Genomic DNA, 23,765 nt, shown 5'->3' with positions numbered 1-23,765 from the left:
TCGCTGTGCAGCTTTTCTCCTTTTGTTTTTAATTGCAATTTATGCAGCGACAACGAAAACTTGCAAGCTCAAATACAGTGGCGCTCAAGAAATTAAATCACAAGCCCCAAATATAAACCATTTAATTACAAGTTCAAACATACAATTAGTATTAATTAAGCCTCCACTTCAGGCTAAATCTTTAGTCGCGTAAGTTCAAATTTTTGTAATTAAGCCAAGCCGCAACAACAACATCGATGATGATAATGCTTACAACTTTTGGGTATTGAGAGCAAATATTTCGGTTTTTTAATGAAAATAAATTAAAGATACTACAAAACTATGAAAGCTTATAAATCTCTGGTGGAATGGGTTTACCTTTCGGCGGATTTCACCTCGCTGATGTCGCCCAGTGCCGCCGCCTTCTTGAAATCCCTGAATCTGGGCCTCTTGGCCGGACTATCGATGGACTCTGAGCCATCGGAGGAGGATCTGCGCTTGGTTAAGGCACTCGACTTTTCCGCCCCTTCATCCTCTTCATCTCCGCTGGGGTCGCTCTGCTCCAACTTGATCTGATCTTCCCGCTTCATGCGCACATTCAGCCAGGCCATCATCGTCTTGTTCATGGGCGGCTTTGCGGGCTTGGCGGCCAATTCGATGGGCTTGTTGCACTCCTCGCTCTTGTTTCGGGAATTGTTCACCATCTTGGCCACACGATGCCACTTAAGCGAAGTAGCCGGACGCAAGGTGGCCAAGGCCTCCGAGTCAGTTACTCGCTTAAAGTCCAGCCAGTCCTAGTTGCAAATGAAATGTTTGAATCAAAATCCTTTCTATTTTTCAGTGGACTCACATTCATCTGCTGCTCTGTTTCCAGGATTGCAGGCATGCGATAGTGCATCCACGACATGATCTTGCTGGACTGGAAGGTGATAATACTGTAGCTGTACATCTTGTCGCCGCTCTCGTCCTCCCAAACATCAAAGAGCCCGGCCATCCGGAGCAGCTTGACATCGCCCGGCGACCAGGTGCTCTTGTCGTAGATCTTAGCATCGCCGTCTTGGGGCACATAGACCAAGTAGGCCTCCCGTTCCGAGGGCTTCTTGGCTGGACCCGCCGTCTGCCACTCGTAGAAGCCCTCGCAGATCACCACGCACCGCTGGCCGCGCTTAAACGGACCGCGATACAATTTTGAATCCATCAGGTGCTCCAGCCGGCAGTTGTTGGTGGTGAGGCCGTGCCGCCGATAGTCCCCCTGGTGCCAGAAGGGAATCATGCCCCACATCATGGGCATAACGACACGGGCGCACTTCTGCTCCGCGGCATCGGAGAAATGGGCTGCGGAGACGATCACGGGAGTGATGTCGGTGGGAGCGATGTTGTACGAGGCCTGGTAGCGTCTTCCTAGGTTGAACTCCGCCCGCCACTCGGGTGTCTCCATGCTCGATTCGTCCTCATGCTTGACTTTGGGCTCCTCTCCACCATCCTGCTCCTTTTTCACTGTCTTTTTCGGATATTTACAGGCGCAAATCACCTGATCCGGATCTAGGGTTCTGAACAAGCGGTTAGAAGGGTTTCAATTAGCATGATTATAGCCCTTACAGACATGTGCGGCCGCACATTGGGTGGTGTGTTGAGATAAAGCAGAAGTATATTTATTTTAGTGTTCAAATCCAGACTTTTAAACTATCTTTCGGTGGTTCCAAACCGGCTGAATATCTAGTGTGCCCAGAGTTGCCGGGTAATGGCTAGATTCTGATCAAAGAAAAGCTAAAATAAGTTAATAAACAAATTGTTTAAAACAAGTTACACAAAAATGCCAGAAAATTAAAATTATTATTTTCTTAACTAAATTAAACTGATTAAATTATTAAATCCATTTTCAAATTTGTTAAATCTAGCTGGAAATAAGCTAAACTGACAATGCTGGTGTACTCGATTAAATAGCCACGGATAACACCTGGTCACACTGTGCCGCAAATCACAACAGAAAACTAAACGCTCTTTCGTACCCTCAGTTTTCCTGAATTTTCCAAAACTAGAAGAAAATGGGCGAACGCTACAACATCCACAGCCAGCTGGAGCATCTGCAGAGCAAGTACATCGGAACCGGGCACGCGGATACAACCAAATTCGAGTGGCTAACCAACCAACACCGCGACTCGCTCGCCAGCTACATGGGCCACTACGACATCCTCAATTACTTTGCCATTGCCGAGAACGAGTCGAAGGCGCGGGTGCGGTTCAACTTGATGGAGCGCATGCTGCAGCCATGCGGACCGCCCCCAGAAAAGCTAGAGGATTAAGAAATTAAAACTTAAAATAAATAGTAGAAGAAAATAAATGCATTTTCCAGGGATGGGACACTAGCTGAGGAAAATATCGGCTGTGGTATAACGAGCTCGGTATTTTGCTGCCACTCGCGCACGGTCCTACTGCAGGTCAGGAAAAGCTTTTCACTTCGATATAACTTATTTTCGTTTCAATTATTAATTTTCGCGTGCGCCAGTGTTTTAGAGCAACCGAAAAATAGCCAATGCTGCACCAAACCAAAGTACGTTGTCGTTTCCGCAGATGCGATACCGAAAACCCCTCGAAAAGACCCCTGAAAACGGTGTACAACAAAAGTGCAATACAGCAGCAGCCACAACAACAATAACGAAGCATCTTGTGTGCGAAAATACGCGGCGGCGGCGAACAAAGATCCCAATTTGCAATTGCGTAGAACCCAATTGGTGTGTGAACACGTACACACACCAGTGCAACCAGTGCCTCAGTGTTCGCGAGATGAGTGCACGAAAATTGATGAATAATGGCCCAAAAACTCAGGCAAAGAGCAGGCGACGCATAAGCTTATAAATAGTGACAAACTAAAAATGCCTACTGTTATTTCCCAGCTGCCCCGTCTGCGCAAAGTTCTTGCCAAAGCTCCCGCCGCTCAGGCCATTCTTATCAGATTGTCCGCGACTGTGGCTAGCCAATGGGAAAACTAGCAGGCGGCGTTGCCAGACGTGCGGCCAAAAAGCGTAGTTCGCCCAAGTTCGACACCTTTCTTACTCATTTTCGTGGTATATTTAAGGTATATTTTGACGGAGTGTGAGGGGCAGAAAAGCCCACGACATCGTTGAAAATTTTCGCAAAGCGAAACCAAAAAGTTAAAAATAAATGTTTACTGAGCAGCGGCATCGAGGGGGCGGGCGAAATCGCAATTAACCCCCCACCGTCCCGCCAGCGGCGAAGTGTTAAATGTAATTTTCCGATGGCTCGCGCTCCCGATTGTATTGAATAATTCGCTGGTTGCCCCAGCGCAGTTTGCAGTTCGTGGGTGTGTGCGGTGGCAGCGGGGGCGGAGAGCCCCGTTTTTGTGTGCCTCTCTGCGCCTTTGCTTCACCCTGCCATTCGCAAGGCAAACTGAACGGCGAAAAGAAAGAACCGTAATCGTGGGCACGAGAAAGCACGGTGCAAAGAAATAAATAGTGGCGAAGGAGGAATGCAGAGGAAAGAGAAAACAAAAGCATAGTGCGCGCCAGGCCCCCGCGTCCCCATACCCATTCTGCCCCTCACCCCAAGTGTAGCCTTGCCTAACGGAGTGCCTGCTGTCTCTCTACCTTCCAGCTCCGCTGAATCCTAGAATCCTCTGAAACCGAAGCCCGCAAGGACACCACAACAACAACAAGAATCCCAAGCAACCCGAACCGCAGCAAGCTAGCCATCGCCAACTTCAGCGGGAGAGGGTCTCCTGAACGCCAGGAAGTGGAAGCGAAGCTTACTGCCGCTGCCGAATAATGAGTCGACATGAAGGTGAGTCCTTGGAGAGCATTACAGCCGAAGGGCAACGGCTTTGACCCCCACTACTCTTGTCTAGGTGTCAGCTGCGATTCGTGTCTCAAGAGCAACTTCAACGGCAGGCGCTACAAGTGCCTGATCTGCTATGACTACGACCTGTGCGCCGACTGCTACGAGGATGGCGTCACCTCGACACGCCACTTGGTCGAGCATCCCATGCAGTGCATTCTTACCCGCTCCGACATCGAGCTGTACTTTGGAGGCGAGATGCTAACCTCGGATCAGCCGCAGAGCTTCACCTGTCCCTACTGCAAGAAGATGGGCTTCAGCGATGCCACTCTACTGGAGCACGTCTCTGCCGAGCACACGGAGACCAGTCTGGAGGTGGTGTGTCCCGTCTGTGCCGGATTGCCGGGCGGCGAGCCGAATCTAGTCACAGATGATTTTGCCGGTCACCTAACATTGGAGCACAGGCAGGGGCCGCGCGAGCTGATTTCCTTTTTGATATCCTTTTTAAAAAACCACAAACTTTTCAAAGGAGTGTTATCCTGCCAAGCTGCATCGTAGGGAAACAGGAGTATCAGAGATTCCTTTGTCTTCATTTAGTTTTGTTTGTTTTACTATAAATATTTACTTCACAAAGGATACAACTTTATCCCTTATATTTTTAACTTTCCGTTTAATCTTTTAAATTTAAAGACTATGCCATTTTTGGTGTTTATATTTTTTTATGAAGTTTATTTACATTTTAGCTTATTTTTCCTGTTAAGCTCTTTACGATGCAGCTAAAGGCCTTGTTATAGCTTCATAAATTATTTTTAGCTTTGATTTTGCACAGATAAATCTCCTTTTTAGGTAGCCTATATTTCTGTTTTCAGTAGAAATCATTTTTGGTTGCCTTAACCTTTAGACAATACGATGAGCCCTCTGCCATCCGTCACGGCGGTGGAGTACGCCGGATCCCTGGACGTACCCTTGGTGGCCCTCGGACGCGACGCTCCAATATGCACTTTAGCTCGTCAAGCGGTCTGTCGGCCCTGTCACCGTCGGGTCGGGAATCGGTGGATCCCATTGCGGAATTGCTCTCGCAGCTCTCCGGCGTACGGAGGGGCGGACCGCCCACATCGCAGCTGCAGCAGCTACAGATGCAGATGCAGTTGGACCGGCAGCAGGTGACGGTAAGGGTGGCGTCCATAATATTTATTTCTGTGTGTGGATAAAGAAACTGCGACTTTAGTTGTCTCTCGCCTTTGCGCTCTTGCATTATTTTAGGCATCGCGCCAAATCGATCGACTGCCAAGGCGCGGGCATCCCATAGTCTCAACATCGAACTCGAATGCCGCCATGGCCGAGGTGATCAGCGGTGGTGGAGGCAGTGGTGCAGTTGGAAGCGGCAGCGGCGGCGGCAGCGGAGGCACAGCTCCGCCCAATCTGCGCACCACCGAGTGGCCGGTGACAGCGAGCTTCTCGACATCGGCCAGCAATCATTCGCAGACTCAGTCGAGTCTAGCCGCCAACAGCCTCAATGCCAGAGAAGTAGTTCATCCCGCTGGCCAGCATTTTCCGTATTCAAATGTCCACTAATCTCCAATGTCTCATCCTGCAGGCGGTCGGCAGCAGCAGCAGCGCCAACAATGCCCTCGGCATCAGTGTGGGCGTCGGCGGTGGAGCGGCCAACGGCAATGGCGGACCAGGAGCTGTGGGTGTGGGAGCAGGTGCCGGAGCCAGTGGTCAGACGGGTGGCCAGGGAGGCGCGGCAGCTGGTGAGTCCCTCTTGCTGGCCCAGTTTATGCAGCCCACCCTAACCGAGGCCGAATGGGCGAACGTGGAGCGCAAGCGGGCAGATCGGTGAGTGTGTGTTTCCACGGGAGAGTGGCTACCCTGCTAATGCCAAATCCTTTTCCATGTAGCTCCATGTTTGTGCAGTCGCTGATGCTATCGATGCTCTGCACTGAGGCGCTGGACTTGAATGCCTCCGACGAGAGCCTGGCCAAGAGTGATAATGTAAATAAGGGGCAACAGCAGCAGCAGCAGGATGATGCGGAGGCCGAGGCTCAGGCGGAGACGCTGTTAAACAACAATGCCGATGTGGAGCAACAGGAACAGCAGCAGCAGGCACAGCCGGCGATGGTGCGGCAGGTGAATCAAATGCAACAGACCTCGCCGGAGGACTTTGTTTGCGACGAGTATCGTTATAAAAACAAAAAGGCCAACACAACACAAACGAGCGGCACAGCTGGCGGAGGAGGAGGAGGAGTAGCGGGAGCAGGAGCCACTGCGGGATCCGGAGGGGGTGCTAGCGGAGCTGGCAGTAAGCCAACAGCTGACAGAGGCGTTATAGAGAGGCGAGGCGGACGACCGCCGCCCGCGGAGATGGCTACGGGCTCGTCGCAGCAGCCACAGCAGCAGCAGCCCACGGCCAATCCGGCAGCGTCCCAGCAGAAATACAAACAGAATGCTAATGCAGCGGCGGCGGCGGCAAACACAAATCAAATTCCCGACACTAGGTAGTGCCTCTGATGATGATCACAGCGAGAGATGCATCAACAACAACAACAACCACACACCACACCCCCAATGTAGCTGCAGCAGCCACAACCAATCTATCACCACCAGCAACACCGCAACAGCAATCGAAAGCAGAAACAGCAGAAACAGACGCTGATACAGGAACAGAAACAGCAGCCACAATTGAAGGAACTACAACCAACACAGCCGTAAAAATAACAACCGTAGTCTCGTGCCGGATAGCTGCTGCTCTGGAGGAATCGGATTCGTCTTAAGCAGTTGCTGGCTGGCGTCCGCCGCAGCAAATTCGTCAAAAGGAAACAACTATATTATGTATCGTTTATTAAATATATTAAAATTTATATAATTATAAAAGGATGAGAAGAGCGAATGTGCAGCAAGAAAAATTATTGTAATCATTGAATTAATTATAATTTAAAGAAACCACAAAAAACTAAATTGAAATGTCTTTTGGGGTGACTTTGCTGAGTGGAAAACATTATAGAGCTAAGATTGAGTCTCAACTTGCAAAATAATATGTCCTTTATGAGATTTTTCAAGTAAATACTGATAGTTTTGAGGTAACCTCCGAGCTCCGAGCTAATATCTTAACTAAACTAAAACCATTCAGATCTATAACACCCTTTAAACCTCAAACTTGTCCACATCCAACGGTGGCAAGTTGTCCAGATCGTAAGCGCTTTGTATACCTCTGGGTCGCAAGCAGAACAAGTGCTCCACAGCCTGCTTAATCTGCACATCAGAGCAATACGGATTGACCATTACAATGGAGTGGGCCAACAACTTGGCCAATTTCTTGAACAGAAACCGATTGGCAATAAGCCCCTCCTCCAGGGGACTCATCAAATGCCGCACTATCCAGGGCCTTATGCGGAATACACAACTGGCCAGCAGCACTTCATCTGCCAGATCAATAGAGGGGCTGGAGATTTCAGTGGCAAACTCATCGTCGCTGTCCTCGCCAAAGAGCTCGCGGAAGGTATACCTCAAGCGGTCCTCGCAGCGCCAGTCCGCTTCCAGGGCACGGACCATACAAGCGTTGAGCCTCATCCTTTGGACGTAGAGTTCGCAGGGCCAACGACTCTGACGCAGATCCAGCTCCTGGCTGTGCTGCTGTCGGTCAGAGGCGGGCGATGGTGGATCTTCAGTCTTTCTGGGGCTGGGAAGCTCCGCGTTCTCGATTTCCTCAAGGATTGCTGAGATCTGAGGATCGTCGTTTACAGCAGAGGGTTCAATGCCGAAGATTTCATTCAGGTCGGTGTGCTCATCGCCAAACAGCATGGCCAGCTCCTGGGCCACTGCATCTTCGGTTTCAGAAAACGGCGAACCCTGATCTGGATGTGGCTGTTTCTTCTTTTCAACATTCTTAGAGCGGCAGCGTCGACAGATTGGCTCCTTGACCTCCGCTGACTCCTGGAGCCTGGCCTGAAACATATCGATTTTTCGCCTCAATTCGTAGCTTTCACAATTATCATCCTCTAAGTTGGAATCGTGACCGTTTTGGTTGTCGTTCCATATTGTTTGAGTGCCTTTATCCACCGATATCTCCATTGATTTGGCTGGCATCACATCCCCGCCAGCTGCTGTTGACTGGTTCTGCATTTGGTCAAAAAGAACATTGGCCAGGCGCCCCTCCTGCGTGCTCCTGCGCACAGCTGCTATCTGTGGACTTAAAAGCTGATGAGGATTACCGGTACTCCTCCTGGAATCCACTCACCGTCTTGACCATGACCCTCTGATAGACCTGAGCAGCCATACAGGCCTTTACTGCCTTGGCCTCCAGCTTCTGCAAGCTCTCCGGGATGCAGGCCCAAGCAGTGGGCTTGTGGCGATTCCTTGACTGACCAGCCCAGGCGCAGACGTTCTCCCGCAGCTGGCGCTCCAAATAGAGCACATATTGCTTTTGTACCTTTGAGTTTGAAGACATAAACAAGCTTTAGGTGGAAGGAAATTTGACTCTAAAGAAATTGAGCTTACCACCTCTGTGAGCACCACGAACTCATTATTGCTTTCGGTTTTCATGCTTAAACTATGTCCCACGGCCTGTCTTCTTGTTTTTAAATAAATTTTATCATATTTCTTGTCTCACAAGCGTTTAAGCCGGGCTTAAAGTTGCTGCCGGTTCAAATAACAATTTAAACACCTTGACAGCGTTGCCACCTAGCGGAAACCAGCTGTCTGGTGAGGGAAAAATAAACCTTTTAATCGATTAATCGAATTATCGATTTCAAAATTGCTTTTCAAGTAAAAAATGTACGACAAACCTGATATTATTGAAGCTCACTCTATATTTTTCATGTTTCAAATAAAATTCAAACTTTTTTTTTAAGTTACCTTGTGAATTTTTATTTAAGAATGCTTCTCAATTTCACAGACGACAGTATTACAAGTTTCTTTGTCAAGTTTGTTAAATATTTATATGTATACGCAAGTTATTAAGCTATTGCCTATGTACAATACGATTATAGGTACATAATATAATATATATCATATAAATATTGTAGCATCCGCAGTACAAGTCAAGGGAGTTTTAATTATACAAAAAAATAGAGCAATTAACAGTCAACTTTAGGTTGATTCTTGCAGAGCCAACGGAATTCTACGTGCATTCCGTATTGTTTATTACAAATCGTTATTTTGAACAACAACAAAAGTAAGCGTGAGGAAAACTATTATAAATATGTATGATTAATTGTTATATTAGGGCTAAACTGCTAAAGCCGCTGCCAATAATTGGCTTAATTTTGAATATCAATCCATCGATCCATCGCGCCCAGGTCTGCGCCAGTTAATCAAGAAACATGTTGTCGTCGTCAAAGGTGAATACGTTATTGCGTGGCTGGGCGGGATTGGAGGCGGCCTCTGGTCGTGCTCGTGCTCTGTCCGCCGCAGTCTGACTGGTAGCGGTGCTGCTGTTGTTGGCCGTCGCCGGATTGCCCGTTCCTATGACGCTACTAGACGAGCTCCTTGTGGCACTGTTACCCTCCGCTCCGTTCTCGCCCCCACCGAAGCCGTCGAGCAGTACAAACTCCTCGTCGCCATCACTGCCATCTTCGGCCAGGGACTTGCGGCAGATCGGACAGGTGCTGTGCAGATTCAGCCATGGCACAATGCAATTCTCGTGATACAAATGCGAGCAGGGCAGCTTGCGAACCGTCTCGTCAATCTTGAAGTCGTCCCAGCAGATGGAGCACTGGATCTTCCGCTCCACATCCTCGGCACTGATCTGCACGTTGGGTATCTCGTTGATGCGCTGCGCCGACAACGGCGGCGGTCCCGAGGTCTCCATTTGGTTAAGCATCTGCGTGACAATTGTGTCTAGGCCCTCCCGGCCCCATGCATAGTCCCCTGGGTTGCCCATAAAGAACATGTGCGAGTTGCCACCGCCGCCAACGCCTCCGCCCGGCCCAGTCACTATTTCCGCAGTGGCACCTGCCAGGGGCAAGCTCTGCAGAAAGTCGAACAGCACATTGTCCAGCCGGTCCAGATTGGCCGGTCGCACGCGTCCTCCGGCGGTCAGGCCGCCGCCAGTGCCACTGCCCGATGCTCCGCCAAATCCGCCGAGATGCACCACATTGGTGTGCCGCCGGTTGGGCTCGATGGTGATCTCTAGGTTCGGCACATTTCGCATATTCAGCAGCGACACAATGTCGTTTCGGAGCGACTCCACATTGACCTGAGATCCGCCCGAGGAGCTGCCCCGGCTAAGCGTGTCGTGGGAGCCGGAAGATCCACTGCCACTGCCGCTGCTGCCCGATCGACCACCGCTCGAGACGGCAGCAGCCGAGGAAGCCATCTCCGGCGCATTAGCCGGCAGCTCTTCCACGAATCCGTTGGCGCACAGAGGGCAGGTGAAGTCCGCATTGGGAATGTTAATCTCCACGTTACACATGTGGCAGAAGAAGCGCTTAGGGTCCGCGGACCGGTCCTCCACCACCATTGCCTCGGCCATCCTGCGGATTTGACTGTGTCCTTATCTTCCTGACGTGCCCTAAGTGGCTGGATCTGATTGTGCAAGCTGGGAGTCGCTGCCGGTCACCTCAGGCGTTGTGTTGCACACACGGGGACAAGGTACGTACGCCGGGCTCCACGCCGGACACTGGGTTAGAATTTGGGAAACACTCGGTGAGTTATATTTTTCTAAAAATAATGTCTTTTTAAAGTGCCCAGTTTTGCTTGGAATATTCGGTCAGTATTTTCCTGCGGAGGTGTTGCCAAAATTATGTAAATTATCGATAGCTACATTTAAAATTATTGGAAATAAGTTGATATTTTTACAAACTAAATTTTACGCAGCAAGTGTTATTGCTGGATTGTTTTCAAAACACGTCAATCGTTCTGACATTTTTGTGAAAAACTTCATGATATCGGTAAAAAATATACCATAAGAGCAGGCGCTGCCAGATCTCTTCAATTTGCCAGCCATATATAGCCCATTTCCCACACGCAGTCTGGCAACGCAGGTTTGAGAAACAAAAAGTCATCTTCACTGGCGGCGTTTAGCATTTTGCAAAATTTCGATTCCCCTGCGAAGTAAATTGAGTTGAGCGAGCAGCACCGTCACCATGTCGATTTTAGCCTACAACGGAGGATGCGTCGTGGCCATGCGCGGCAAGGACTGCGTGGCCATCGCCACGGACCACCGCTTCGGAGTCCAGGCGCAGACCATCTCCACGGACTTCAAGAAGGTGTTCCACATTGCTCCACGCATGTTCCTGGGCCTCACTGGCCTGCAGACAGACATTCTGACCGTGCGGGATCGCCTGATGTTCCGAAAGAACCTGTACGAGACACGCGAGAGCCGCGAGATGGCCCCCAAGCCCTTCTCGGCCATGCTCTCCAGTTTCCTCTACGAGCACCGCTTCGGCCCGTACTTCATCGAGCCGGTGGTGGCTGGACTGGATCCCAAAACCCTGAAGCCGTTCATCTGCAACATGGATCTGATTGGTTGCCCCAACGAGCCCGATGACTTCGTTGTGGCTGGCACCTGTGCGGAGCAGCTGTACGGCATGTGCGAGACCCTGTGGCGCCCGGATCTGGACCCGGACCAGCTGTTCGAGGTGATTGCCCAGTCCATGATGAACGCCTTCGACCGCGACGCCATGAGCGGTTGGGGCGCCACTGTATACGTTATCGAGAAGGATAAGATTACGGAGCGCTCGCTGAAGACCCGCATGGACTAAGGACGTTGTCGAGAATTCCGATCGGTGATTTTGTATACAGAAAAACAGAAAATATAAACATACAAATAAAATTTGTTAAGGTACCCCAAATCATGGTCTTCAATTGGATCTCCAAGACATTCATCTCTCAGATAAAGCAATGAGGCTTTCTTTATTAATCCCCGACTTGCAAAAGTTAAAAACATTACAATTAATTTGAGTTATTGCTCCTCCGGCCACTCTATAGACTTTATGGCCAACGCCATGGCGGCCTCCTCGGTCTTGGCGCCGCCAATAAAACCGCTGTGATGGACAAAAACGAGATCTTTGATGCCAGCCTTTTCGCTTAGATCGTCATCCCTCAATCCTCGCCAGGGCGTGGGCAAGAACTTGCGGCCCAAAAAGCTGCTGGGGGTCACGGGCACCCCGGCAACTCGATAGCTTGTGCCGTCGTTAAATACGACCAGCTTGGGCACTCCCTCCACATTGTACTCCTTCTCCAGGTCGGCCAGATGAGCTTTCCAGGGGCAGAAGGTCTTCAGTACGAGAATCTCGCCGGTAGGATACACGTTTTTCGCTTCTTCCAGAGCCGCTCGCACATGATCCCTGGCCGCAATCCAAGAGCAGGCCACCTCGAGAACGTTTTCGACGAACTCTCGGCCAGCAATTTCCATGGCCTTTTGGAAGCGCTGTTCAATGTCCACGCCGGTTTCCTGCCAGGAGGGATTCAGCTTGCCAATGCGGGCTGACAGATGGGTGGAAACTTTGTACACGGGCTCGCCGCCCTCGAACATGGGTACTCCGTTGTCAATGGCATCCAGTTCGCTGATGAAATTCCTGTAAATCTGTATGAAGGCCAGCTTAAGGTTCTCCGGCGACAGTTGTATACCCTTCTCTCGCTGCAAGATGCTTTGGATGACACGTTCGCCGTAGTGGCTGTAGACCAAGCCAGCGCTGCTCAGCCTGGAAGGGATTAAGGCCACAGTTAGATAAGGTTCTGTGCCACACAACACCTCAGAACTCACCTGACTACATTGAAATCTTCGCTGACGTCGGGACAAACACTCTTGAAGGTTTCCGTGAAGGTTTTCTGGTGGTGATCGTACCACTTCTTGGCATGATCATACTCGCCGCCCACGTCCACAATGATGTCGCACTTTTCCCGCAGCGCCTTGTCGTCCCGGCTCCTGAAAATTTCAGCATTTTGGTATTCCGGCAGGTTCTTCAGCATGAAGCATGCGACCACCTCGTCGCAGTGGAAAGTGCCGCTGTGGGTGCCGATCCACAAGGGGGAGCGCTTGGGTGGGGTTCCTCCAGTCATTACAAAAAGTTGTCCTGATCAAAACAAATTGGTTATTTCAATTAGAATCGGTTTTTAATGAAAACGTACGAAAACGCGGCAAGAACCGGAACATAAGGAACAGTATGACCACTTGGCGTTGCCAGACCGCGTGAATGGCCCCTACCAGTGTGACCACAAAGTAGACATAAAAGGTGTGGTAGCACTGAAAACGGTTTTTAAAAGCGAAGGAATTTTAATATCTTGTAAACTAAATTAAATACTCTAATTACAATTAAGCATGTCCGTAAAATAGTTTAAAAAAAAAATCTTAGTCTGTGCCAAGCACTGCCAGCTCATTACCTCTCACCACTCGTTTGCATGGGTGAACCTGTTGGGACAATAAATTAACAATAATTTGCTAATTTGTTAAACAACAACTTATGGGCAGCCACTTGGATTTTTTTTGGGTTGTTCATTAGAAAATCATTGGGTGAAAATATCAGTTAGTTCCTGCAACTCAAGACCCACGCATGGATAGTGGAAAAGGCGAATTAAAATCAAGGATTAAACAATAATGGCAGAAGCTCGCCTGCGCCGTAATATAAGTCGGCAAGTACCCGCTATGTAAGAGGATAGTTTTACCAAGTGCATTGGATTCGGAATATTTGTGATTAAAATGGCATTTGTTGACCCAGTGCGTGATGTGTTGGCGGCTTATATAATCGACTGATGCCTTAAACTGTTTAAATTTCTCATTTCCGTTAATTGTAAGTGGCGAACAACAATTAAAATCAAAAATAGTCACAGCGTCTATTGTGCGAGTGTGTGCTACCATAAATCACAGCCGCTGACTACAATGATCACGTGTAAGAGCGGAGAGCGCTCAAAAAAAAAAAAACGATTTAATTTAAATCGTTGCACAGGCATTTTCCTCGTTTCCAGCCTCCCACGACCTTCGGAAAAATGCGAAGCGCTCGGAAATTGCTTGGAAAAGGGAAGCTACAGCTTTAAAACCAGTTTCCAAACACTTTTCCAAATCAAATGCGAAACGCAGCCTACATTAAAGTGCAATTATCCCGACACCAACGTCATGGCGGGCTCGAGATCGATACAGACACGCTCCTATCGCAATTTGGACTCGATTCCGACCCCAGCCTCTTTCAGCCATTTAGCTTATCTTTCCCCCGATTACGTTAGAAGTTCATTGCCACTGAGCGAAAACTGCGCTTGTTTTCACAATTGCCTTTGTAATTATATTTTCACGCCCATGAACAAATAATAAGCAAATGACACAGGCAAACAAAGCACCTTTTAGTACCCAGTGCGAGGTATTTCAAGTTTGAGGGTATGTTGGGATATTTTTAAAATTTTGCCATTGTACGTGTCAAAAATAGTTATTAATTTATTATAAAAGCGTACAACGTACAAAGAGCCCTTTTAATTTTAATTTTTAGTTATAAATCATTATTAAAATTTTATTCTTCCCTGTAGAGGGTAATCTTTGTTCGAATTAGCGCTGTTTTTTCCCAAATAAATTGCCTAATAACACCCACATGTGACTATGAACGCGTCTCACTGAAGTTTCTGCCAATTATCTGGAGCAGACGGTAAATTGATTAATTTCGGGAGACGATGGTTTTGTTAAATTTAATTTTTATACCCTTGCAGGGTATTATAATTTCAGTCGGAAGTTTGCAACGCAGTGAAGTAGACCTTTCCGACCCTATAAAGTATATATATTCTTGATCAGCATCAACAGGGGAATCTTTCTTGCCAGAAAGAAATCGATTTTTTGGCCATTTTTGCAAAATTTTATAAGGGGTTACATCATTAAAATTTTTGATTTTGATAAAAAATTTAATTTTCAAAATTTTTAAATGAAGTATGCAGATTTATTAACTGTAGAAAATCTTGCACAGAACAGTTTTCCGATTTAAAATTAATGTTCTTTTGGCCGAGTTATGATACTTTTAATTTAAAAAAAATCAAGAAGTTTTTTAATATAAAAAATCAGATTTTATAATACAAAATAATATTTTTCTAAGTCAAGGAATCATTTCCGACTCCATAAACCATATATATTCTTGATCAGCATTAACAGGGGAATCTTTCTAGATATGCCAGGAAGAAATCGATTTTTTGGCCATTTTTGCGAAATTTGATAAGGGGTTACATCATTAAAATTTGCAAAAATGGCAAAAAATTTTGATTTCTTAAAATTTTAAATTTGGTATGCAGTTTTTTTAAATTTATAAAAACTAACACAAAACTGCTTTCCGAATCGAAATTAATGCATTTTTGGCTTAGTTATGAAACATTTTTTGATTGTTACCTGCAAGGGTATACAAACTTTGATGTACTAATTGCTTGCTCGGTTTATTTTGTCTTATGCTAAAGTATTATTATTTTAAAATACACTTACAAATATTATAAATTATTAAAATGAACGATGAGTTTCTGTTAACCTGAAATAGAATACACCCACTTTGAGGAAATGTCAAGTGCTATTTATTCGAGTTTAAGTGAACTTAAGTAGCTTTTTAGTAGTATTTCACATATCAAAGGGACTGGGGACACGCTTTGCGTTCCGTTCTATTCATGTGTGACGGGTTTATGCAACTGTCACTTGGCTATTACGAGAATTTACCTTTTCCTACTTGCATTTTAATCAAATACTTACGTTGTGTTCGTTCTGTGCGCGGAACCTGAATCTGGAGGAATGCTCGAGGTGCTATGGCGACACATATAGCGAGATTCATAAAGATCCAGCAAGAATATAGCTCTGGCTAGAGACTATAGTAGGGGCTTAGTATTTATGAGTTAAATAAACAAGTAAACTGGTTTGTCATCCGTACAATTGTTCTCTCGCTCAATGAATATCTTTTAGGGGGGTTTTGCTTTGTTTTTTGGTTACCAAATTTCCTACATTCCAATTGACACAAATGCCAGGCAAGCTTTTTGTTTAATTTTTTGCCGCTGCTGCTAATGTTGTTTTTGCTTTTTTTGCTACTCTCCGATTTGTAAGCTAAGCTTAATGGAAAGCTTGCCGAGCCGCTTTTGTTGTAACGGGACAGAGAATCGCGGGCTTAACTTTGGCTTCGGTTTCAGTTATTCAGTTTGTTTTGACCGCGCGACACGCTCTGAGGTGTTTGTTGCCCCAAAGCGTTAACTTGTCGCGGAATAAAAATACGAAAATTATACAAAAGCCCCTTAAAATTAATCATAATATTAGTTGAACCTCGTCTCTGGTACGGTACAAGTTTGTGGCGGGCGGCAGGAGTCGGAGAAACCTGTTTGAAATTTCACCAAAAATAAAAGTCAAAGGTTCAACAAACCGTTTAAGCCTTAAATCCCTTAATAAACGGCCTATATGCGTATATTATACATGACATCGATTAAGTGCAGTGTTTTCAACTTCAACTACGGGGTTTTCCGTGGCACGCCACTCGGTTGCACATCGGCGTAACCCTTACCATATATGTAAATGGGTCTAGAATTGGCCTTTTCTTGGCCATTAAACCAAGACATATTGGCTTTCATGAGCCCGTTTCAGGCAGTGTGTGCATGGTGCAACCTTTAAGCAACCAAGATATCTCAGTTTGATTAAAAACAAAAAAGTAAAACAAAATCATTTACAAGTACGATACGCGAGTTCATAAGTTATAAACACAGTTAAACTTCCATAACTCGAACCACAGCTGACAAATCTTTTAATTGGAAGTTATAAAACTCGTATTTACATTTTTAAAATGAATTAGACTGGCAGTTCCATCGAATATAAAATTTAAAAAATATTTTAAAATGAGTTCTCGGAACGTAATGGTTTTCAGGATTAACGTTACACAGTTGGATTAATAGAAAACCGTAACTAAATCCATTTATAAATAAATTAATGTTAATAAAATCATATTTAATAAAGGCTTTGCATTAATTTAAAAGAGGGAACGTTACCAAGCATAGACAATCTCCACAAAATGTAGAACAACAAAGTTAAAGAAACTCGTTAATCAAGGAGAAAATAAATATTACAATAAATCAAAAAATTACAATTTTCTCTCACTTTTTTTTAAATTGAGTTAAGGAAATTTAAATGTGTCTTCTTTATGGCCCAGTAAATACAGCTATCAGAGTAAACTTATTTAAACAACCGAGAAAAAAAAGGTGAAAATACGTGCCAAAATTCTCGAAATGATGGAACCACCAGGAATCCACTTAGCCAGTTTCAGTTGAGGTGCGCCCGCTGGGATCGCTTGTCTTGCGTTTTCGGTTTGGGTTTGGATTTTTGGGTTCATCGTGAAAATCAGTTTAAACCAGTTTATGGATCCCGTGACCGCAAGGCAATTTATTACGCATCTCATAGATATCGTACCATTCCACTCCATCGCCTAACCCTATGCACCTTGCGGTGAACTGGTTTCCCAGCTCAAGGCTTTTCCTTTTCTTTTTCTCTTTATTTTTTTTTTTTTTTGACAGCCTCGAAATGTGTTGGCTTACTTTGCTCATATGCATAAAATGCATTCATAAATCTTCTTTTTAATTTGTATTTGTATTTTAATGTGTGTTGAAAGATTTCACCCAAAGCTTACCACGTGAGACTGTGCAAAAATGCAAAACTATAGACCATCAGTTTGAATAAAAACTAAATAATTTCCAGTAGAGGTGTTATTTTATATAGAAAGCCGTTTTAATAGTTTTTAAATAAACTAAATAATCGCTTTGTATAGATTTTTGTATTTTTAGGCACCTAATTAAATTTATTTCGACACAATTCCAATAATTTCAATTAAAAAGCTCTTTTAGAGTTCAAAAAGAAATTATTTTCACATATAAACACGTAATATTTTAATTGTGTCAAAAACTTCAGCACTCCCAATCGCATAATAAACGAGCCGAAAGCCTAAGAAAGAAAGCAGCCAAACAAGAAGAGCTATTAATGTCCAATTATAATGTATTTTCTTCGTTTTTTTGTGTGTGTGTGTCTGTGATTTCGAAAGGTTTTTGCCACTTAGCACTCGGTGTCGATAAGTAACGATAATGATCAATAATACTCGCCAAATGATGTTTAACTGAGTGAAAACCAATACGCAGGCAAAATCATCCAAAACCCCGAGACTTAAAAACAATAACAAAATCAAACACAAACTTAGGCAAACAGAAGGGCGCATTACGTATACGCCGCCCATCAAGTATACGCCGCGATGTCCAATGGCAAGGCTGCCACAGCTGCCGCCACAGCTGAGAAAAATGGGTAAAGTAACTAAACAAAAACTAACTCTGCTGCCTGCACTTTTTCCCACTTATTACAGACAATAGCTTAATTGTTAACTAAAATTAATCGAATGCCAAACGCAAATACAATTTTGTTTTCCATTTCCGTTGCAGCGCGCTGAACGATCGGCCATTGTTCATGCATAATGGCAGCGGCGGACGCACTGCATCCAACGATGTGGAAGTCAGTAACTTTCGACGCGCCCTCCCACAGTTCATAGCTGTTAGTATTAAGAACATATTGCTATTCGGTAAATAACAACAAAACGTTTTCCAGTTACATTTTATTTTTTTTTTACAGGGGAAATGAAGTCAGGAAATGATTGATTTTTAAATTTTAAAATACCTAATATTCATCATTTTTAAATATTAATCATTATTAAAGCCAGTTAGTTAATAAGTCATTTTTTATTTATTACTTTTAAAGAAATTGTTTTTTATAATCCTCATCCTAGGTGACATCTAATTTTTTAATTTTAAAGCAAAATCAACACCAGAACAGAACAGAATTTAAGAAATATTATACACATTAGTTAATTAACCCAATAATTTATTGCGTGCGATTTAGAAGATTGCAAGCACCAGTTTATAATTTGAAACGTGTTTTTAGAGAGTTGTAGGATACTATATAACTTGTTTTGTTTTGTTGTGAATTATTTGGGAATTAGAACTGTGATTTAAGACTTCATTACCCTTAAAAAAACAACATTTAATTTCTCTTTCTTAGTACCTATTAACTAGATTAACTAATCTTTTTGATTTGTCTAGGATATGGCATGACCTTAGGTTTCCCTACAATTGTGATTCCCGCCATTCAGGGCGGCGAGGGACGCAGTGAGACCAGTGGCGACATAGTCCTCAACAAGGATGAGATCTCTTGGTTTAGTAAGTTTCCACAACTAAAAAATCCTAAATATAATTTATAAATAATGCATTTCCTTACCTCTAGGTTCAATTAACCTAATTTGTGTACCTCTGGGTTGTCTGTTCTCCGGCCTACTCACTCAGCCCTTGGGCAAGCGAAGAGCCATGCAGGTGGGTTAACAAAATATATATAAAATGGTAGGAGCAAAGGGCATCACTCAGAGCAAACAAAAATTGAGCAATTACCACCGTATCTAAAGGTGTAATTTTTTTTGGCACACACCTGAAATGATCATCATGAGGCCACTTAGCCGCAATCATCTGCGGCTCATCAGGCGCTCCTCCGATTACTTGGAACACTGACACACTGAGCTGGAAACGAGCACTGCGTGACTTTGTGGGAGGGTTATGGTTATGCAATTATGCTTATCCGATGGTGCTGATCCAAACTCTGCTCTCTCTCCCACCTCTCTGTATCCTCCAGTTTGTCAATCTTCCAATACTGGCCGCCTGGCTTATGTTTCACTTCTCCACGCGCACGGAACACCTGTATGCGGCTTTGTGCTTGGCTGGACTTGGTGGTGGATTAATGGAGGCGCCGGTAAGTGAATCCCAAGCCACGCTGATTAATAGCTCTGAAATATAGTCAACCCTTTATCTAACCCAACACTTGGCACCTGTAATTTGCTAGCTTAAAATCCATTCTCCCGTTGCTTCTTTTGTTTATCTTTTAATTTCCATAATTCGTTAGAAATGGGGACTTTTCATGTTCTCCCCACAGTTTGGCAAATTTCTCAAAGCTAAGCTGTTGAAGTCGCGAAATTATGCCAACAAAATATCCGGGAAAAATACAACAATAAAAAGATTATCCAGCAAAATACTGAAGTAATAAAAACGAGTGATCACCTAACTGAAAAAAGTCCCGAGTTCTCACCTATTAGCAAGAATATCATTAATTGGGTTTGTATCTGGTTAGATCTTTGTAATTGTCTTTAAAAAAAGGAGAAAAAATAAAGGAAATTAAACTGAATACAGGGACAATGTACTATTTACGTGTTTAGTTTGAGTTTCAGAAAAATAAGTTATGAAAATAGAACACTCTGGAACTTAGATAAATAATCTGGTCATAAATTTAGAGTAATAACTTTTCAGTTAAAATGAAGTGACTAAAAAATAACAAAGTTTGTGGATTTACCTATTAAATTTTGAAATTTTGATCGGATTCTTTAAGATAGGTCTTGAACTAGTTAAGCACGAAATAAAATACGGTTGAAAACAAATAGAAATATCAAAACCGTCTTCAATTATGATTGCTTTGGCTAATTAAAGCATATAAATTGCCATTACACAGTCAGAGTTCCATAAAGTTTTCAATTCGTATATAATGCATTGAATTTTCTCTTAATTACCATTAGAAAATATGCAACATTTGTGGATATTACTGTTTTTACCACATTTTTGTGAAATGGGGTTTGATAAGATCATCTATCGAACTCGATGGCCAAAATACCAACAGAAAAAGAGTTATCCTAATCCCGTCAAGGTGTGACTTTCATAACAGCTCTCTAAATACTTAATATTTATTTAAAATTAAATATTACATTTGCAAGCCGAAAGATTACTGCAAAGCAAATCTTTGCCCTGCGAATCAAGAGCACATCACCTGTAGCAAACAATTTGTGAGTAAATTTTTGAATCAAACTAACGATTCTTGTAAAATTTCTTCAATATTTTATAAAAAATCCAATATAAAATCTGATCCACTATTTTTTAGTGGAGTGCCAAATGTGGCCCCCACCACGATGGTGTGGATAGTAGATTATGTACAAAGAAGATCGTGACGACTCTCAACAGCCTTCGGGATCAGGTGACGAACGGAAAAACCCAGCTGCCGGAAGGTTACCCTATGCCTAGGGTAGCGTGGGACAATGAACTGGCCACCATGGCAATGAGGGTTACCAATCAGTGTAACGATTATCCCGTCGGTCTTTGTGCGAACACGATGCGCTACAGGCAAGTGGGCGAAGCCTCCGACTTTCGAAACCGGAGCACATATCTCAATTTGAACATGGTTGGCTTCTTAAGGAGTTGGTTTGAGCAAGCGTCCAAGATGAAACCCAGCGATGTTTCTAGCTTTCCGGACTTGAGCGAGCTGGATCCTCAATTTATTGCCTTCGCCAACATGATTAACTGGAAGGTCACGTCGTTTGGCTGCGGAATGCTCAACACCAGTAAAAAGCGCTTTATCACCTGCCTGTTTAACGCAAGGCTCAAGAAGGGCCAGGGGCTCTACAAGTTAAAACAAAACGAAAACCGCAAATTTGATGTACCACAAATAGAACATGGCAGGAGCCTCCTAGCAGAAAATAATAATAAATAATACAAATAAATAAAATAAAAATAGATGAGGGTGAAAAAGCTAATAAGATTCAATTTTAACTTATTCACAAAGATCTATTTATTGCAACGTATTTGACGTTCTTCCTAATACATGAAAACTGGCAACTTTATTACTTACTCAAGCTAAGTTCCAGGTTTCTCATCTTCTCTTGTGCTTAAATTCTATCAATACGATCTGAGAAGGTCATCACATATGAACATATGACCATTAACTCAACGATTGTAGATTCAATGCGAGTGGTTTTATGTCAATTGCTGATTACCCCTCACGATCGCTCCACTGCTGACCCACAAATTCCTTTTTGCAACAATGGCTTATACCACATTGCCAGTTTGCGTTCAAGTAAAGTTGTTGTTTTGGCCTTGGCCAACTCCTTGAGAGTTGAAGCTGCCGCTTGTCACTTGAAGTAGCCACAAGTTGTTGGTAGTTTAGGTAGGTACATATTATTAACCCCTTCGGGTTTTGAGGAGTTTAGGAAGGTCGATCTAAAATTTAAACTATAAACCAATATAATCCCATATTTTAGTGGGCTACAAACTTCTTCAACTTCTCAAGGTTTTATATTGAAATTATTAATTAAAATAGTTTTTTAATTGAAGAGAAAAAGGTGCCTGTGTAGGGTTAATTGCCAACATCTACTAACCACTACTCTTGCTATTCTTCAGGTGCTTACCTATGTGGCTGAAATCACAGAGCCCAAGTATCGCGGCATTCTGTCCGCTCTTGGAACCACCTGCGTCATCACCGGTGTCTTTATCCAATTCATTCTGGGCTCCCTAATGGATTGGCGAAGTGTGGCGGCCGTGAGTTCGGCCTTTCCGGTTATCACCATCGTGATGCTGTGCTTTGTGCCGGAGAGTCCGGTCTGGCTGATACGAGAGCAGCGTTTCCGGGAGGCGGTCAAGTCACTGCAATGGCTGCGCGGCTGGGTGCCGGAGCACAAGATCGAAGCAGAGTTCAATCAGCTCTACGATGAACTGATCACCCAAAAGGCCATCGAACTGACGGCGGACGGAATCCCTCTGCCGGGTCAACGGAGAACGTTGAGTCAACGCCTGAGGATGTGGCGCAAACGTAGCTTTCTGGTGCCCTTCCTCCTGGTCTCCTTCACCTTCTTCACTGGCCACTTTTCCGGCAAGACGCCGCTGCAAACTTATGCTGTGCAGATATTCCACACTCTCAAGGCTCCGATGAACAAGTACCACGCCACCATTCTGCTGGGAGTCGCCGAGATGCTGGCCACCATATTGGGTGTGATACTCATTCATTTCACGGGCAAAAGACCCTTGGTTTTGGTTTCCACGGTGGGCACTGGCCTGTGCTTCTTCGGCACAGCCACCTATGCTCATTTTCTGAATGAAGTTCCTGGGTTTACGGTCAACAATGTGGTGGTCAATGCCTCATCTCTGGTTCCCCACGAGGCGATTCTCTCACAGGCGAATATCTCGAAGATCTTTGAGACAGAACAGAAGGCCATAAGACAGGAAGCGGATCAGTTTACTACACAATTTCCTGATTTGGAGACAACTACAATGTTCCCATTGGAACCCTATAATCGCAGTAGAAGGGAAGTGGATGAGGCAATGACCACCGAAACACCCGTGGATACCACCATGTGGCCAGAGTCCAGTAGCAGTGCGGCGACCAGTTCATCAGCAGCACCAGTAGCATCAACCACAGCAAAGCCTCCGATTGCGGAGGACATCCTCTTGGTGGTGCCGAAGCAGGAGCACAACTATCTAGTTTGGGTGCCACTCATCCTCCTGCTGCTTTCCGCCTTCTTCTCTCATTTGGGCATACGAATGTTGCCCTGGATATTGATTGGCGAGGTCTTTCCGGCGGAGATACGAAACACTGCCTCTGGCTTTGCCGGAGGAGTGGGTTATATATTCGGCTTTCTGGCCAACAAGCTCTTCCTGTTGATGCTGAGTGCACTGACTCTGCCCGGAACTTTTGCCTTCTACGCATCCGTGGCTTTTGTAGGAACCATTGTCCTCTACTTCACCCTGCCGGAAACGGAGGGACGCACTCTGGGTGTAAGTATGATTAGAACTTGATGAAAATTGAATATAAAATTAAATTTATTTTCTTTTGTTCTTTTAGGAAATTGAGGCACACTTCTCCAAGAAATCCGACATGAATCTTTTGCGCAAGCAGCCCAGCAATAAATTGCCCGTCAAGGATGAGGCGCAATATCCTGGCAATGCCATCAATGTGGATGGCATGCAAAGCTTCCATGTGCCCATCACCTCACAGCAGCAGGCCAAGATCATACATTTGCAGCAAAGCGACTTTGCGCCACGGCCACCGAATGGAAGGACAGCGGGAGTCGGTATGAGCAATCCGGCCTTTGAGGAGAGCAACACCACTCATCTGTGAGCATCTTTAGCTGGACTGTGTCATCATTCTGTGTCAAACATCCGTTATACGTGCTTAACATCCCAGTGATATTTCTGAGAAATAAACTTAACTATCTAGACTTACAAATCCATTAAAT

The 23,765-nt window shown here is 44.8% G+C and overlaps 9 protein-coding genes across 20 annotated transcripts; 5 read left to right on the top strand and 4 right to left on the bottom strand.

The window, feature by feature from the left end:
- Positions 1–99: 99 nt before the first annotated feature.
- Positions 100–1,719, bottom strand: LOC108072134 (abasic site processing protein HMCES). The gene is made up of 3 exons (XM_017163172.3): positions 1,579–1,719; positions 830–1,529; positions 100–773 (listed from the first exon to the last, which is right to left on the bottom strand). Exons 1-3 carry the CDS (start codon positions 1,596–1,598, stop codon positions 354–356), a joined length of 1,140 nt encoding a protein of 379 aa, XP_017018661.1. The 5' UTR covers positions 1,599–1,719; the 3' UTR covers positions 100–353.
- Positions 1,720–1,918: 199 nt separating this feature from the next.
- Positions 1,919–2,305, top strand: Sf3b5 (splicing factor 3b subunit 5). Its single transcript, XM_017163176.3, has one exon. It carries the CDS (start codon positions 2,025–2,027, stop codon positions 2,280–2,282), a length of 258 nt encoding a protein of 85 aa, XP_017018665.1. The 5' UTR covers positions 1,919–2,024; the 3' UTR covers positions 2,283–2,305.
- An 86-nt stretch (positions 2,306–2,391) lies between these two features.
- On the top strand, positions 2,392–6,729 carry Kcmf1 (Potassium channel modulatory factor 1). 3 transcript variants are annotated; one of them, XM_017163173.3, is made up of 7 exons: positions 2,392–2,530; positions 3,592–3,777; positions 3,842–4,266; positions 4,680–4,940; positions 5,035–5,298; positions 5,369–5,610; positions 5,673–6,729. In XM_017163173.3, the coding sequence occupies exons 2-7, from the start codon at positions 3,762–3,764 to the stop codon at positions 6,271–6,273; spliced, it is 1,809 nt and encodes a 602-aa protein (XP_017018662.1). In that variant the 5' UTR covers positions 2,392–2,530; positions 3,592–3,761; the 3' UTR covers positions 6,274–6,729. The 3 variants fall into 3 exon arrangements, with proteins under 3 accessions (XP_017018662.1, XP_070143041.1, XP_017018663.1); XM_070286940.1 differs by lacking the exon at positions 2,392–2,530 and adding an exon at positions 3,039–3,055; XM_017163174.1 differs by lacking the exon at positions 2,392–2,530 and adding an exon at positions 3,067–3,224.
- On the bottom strand, positions 6,596–8,492 carry LOC108072136 (uncharacterized). Its single transcript, XM_017163175.3, has 3 exons — positions 8,269–8,492; positions 8,009–8,200; positions 6,596–7,953 (listed from the first exon to the last, which is right to left on the bottom strand). The coding sequence occupies exons 1-3, from the start codon at positions 8,311–8,313 to the stop codon at positions 6,916–6,918; spliced, it is 1,275 nt and encodes a 424-aa protein (XP_017018664.1). The 5' UTR covers positions 8,314–8,492; the 3' UTR covers positions 6,596–6,915.
- A 372-nt stretch (positions 8,493–8,864) lies between these two features.
- On the bottom strand, positions 8,865–10,604 carry Iru (E3 ubiquitin-protein ligase Iruka). Its single transcript, XM_017163090.3, has one exon. It carries the CDS (start codon positions 10,241–10,243, stop codon positions 9,080–9,082), a length of 1,164 nt encoding a protein of 387 aa, XP_017018579.1. The 5' UTR covers positions 10,244–10,604; the 3' UTR covers positions 8,865–9,079.
- Positions 10,605–10,856: 252 nt separating this feature from the next.
- Prosbeta3 (proteasome subunit beta type-3) lies at positions 10,857–11,564 on the top strand. Its single transcript, XM_017163093.3, has one exon. It carries the CDS (start codon positions 10,857–10,859, stop codon positions 11,472–11,474), a length of 618 nt encoding a protein of 205 aa, XP_017018582.1. The 3' UTR covers positions 11,475–11,564.
- An 8-nt stretch (positions 11,565–11,572) lies between these two features.
- On the bottom strand, positions 11,573–15,653 carry LOC108072080 (MYG1 protein C27H6.8). 2 transcript variants are annotated; one of them, XM_041774549.2, is made up of 3 exons: positions 15,416–15,653; positions 12,479–12,788; positions 11,573–12,416 (listed from the first exon to the last, which is right to left on the bottom strand). In XM_041774549.2, exons 1-3 carry the CDS (start codon positions 15,492–15,494, stop codon positions 11,675–11,677), a joined length of 1,131 nt encoding a protein of 376 aa, XP_041630483.2. In that variant the 5' UTR covers positions 15,495–15,653; the 3' UTR covers positions 11,573–11,674. The 2 variants fall into 2 exon arrangements, with proteins under 2 accessions (XP_041630483.2, XP_017018580.1); XM_017163091.3 differs by lacking the exon at positions 15,416–15,653 and adding an exon at positions 12,844–12,976.
- On the top strand, positions 13,231–23,764 carry LOC108072077 (facilitated trehalose transporter Tret1). Of its 8 annotated transcripts, none has more exons than XM_017163082.2 (8): positions 15,862–15,983; positions 17,730–17,983; positions 18,118–18,254; positions 18,772–18,888; positions 18,953–19,038; positions 19,352–19,468; positions 21,934–23,304; positions 23,372–23,764. In XM_017163082.2, the coding sequence occupies exons 2-8, from the start codon at positions 17,934–17,936 to the stop codon at positions 23,645–23,647; spliced, it is 2,154 nt and encodes a 717-aa protein (XP_017018571.1). In that variant the 5' UTR covers positions 15,862–15,983; positions 17,730–17,933; the 3' UTR covers positions 23,648–23,764. The 8 variants fall into 8 exon arrangements, with proteins under 8 accessions (XP_070143039.1, XP_017018575.1, XP_017018571.1 ...); XM_017163085.2 differs by having other exon boundaries at positions 15,868–15,983; positions 17,824–17,983; XM_017163083.2 differs by having other exon boundaries at positions 15,868–16,059.
- On the top strand, positions 20,287–21,310 carry LOC121501926 (tabinhibitin 3). 2 transcript variants are annotated; one of them, XM_070286941.1, is made up of 4 exons: positions 20,287–20,410; positions 20,478–20,546; positions 20,642–20,880; positions 20,953–21,310. In XM_070286941.1, exons 1-4 carry the CDS (start codon positions 20,288–20,290, stop codon positions 21,245–21,247), a joined length of 726 nt encoding a protein of 241 aa, XP_070143042.1. In that variant the 5' UTR covers position 20,287; the 3' UTR covers positions 21,248–21,310. The 2 variants fall into 2 exon arrangements, with proteins under 2 accessions (XP_070143042.1, XP_041630484.2); XM_041774550.2 differs by having other exon boundaries at positions 20,642–21,295.
- Position 23,765: the final 1 nt, after the last annotated feature.

The sequence above is a fragment of the Drosophila kikkawai genome, chromosome 3R (genome assembly GCF_030179895.1).
Source record: "Drosophila kikkawai strain 14028-0561.14 chromosome 3R, DkikHiC1v2, whole genome shotgun sequence".
Taxonomy (NCBI): Eukaryota; Metazoa; Arthropoda; class Insecta; order Diptera; family Drosophilidae; genus Drosophila; species Drosophila kikkawai.
This window is presented reverse-complemented; position numbering and strand designations above follow the sequence as displayed.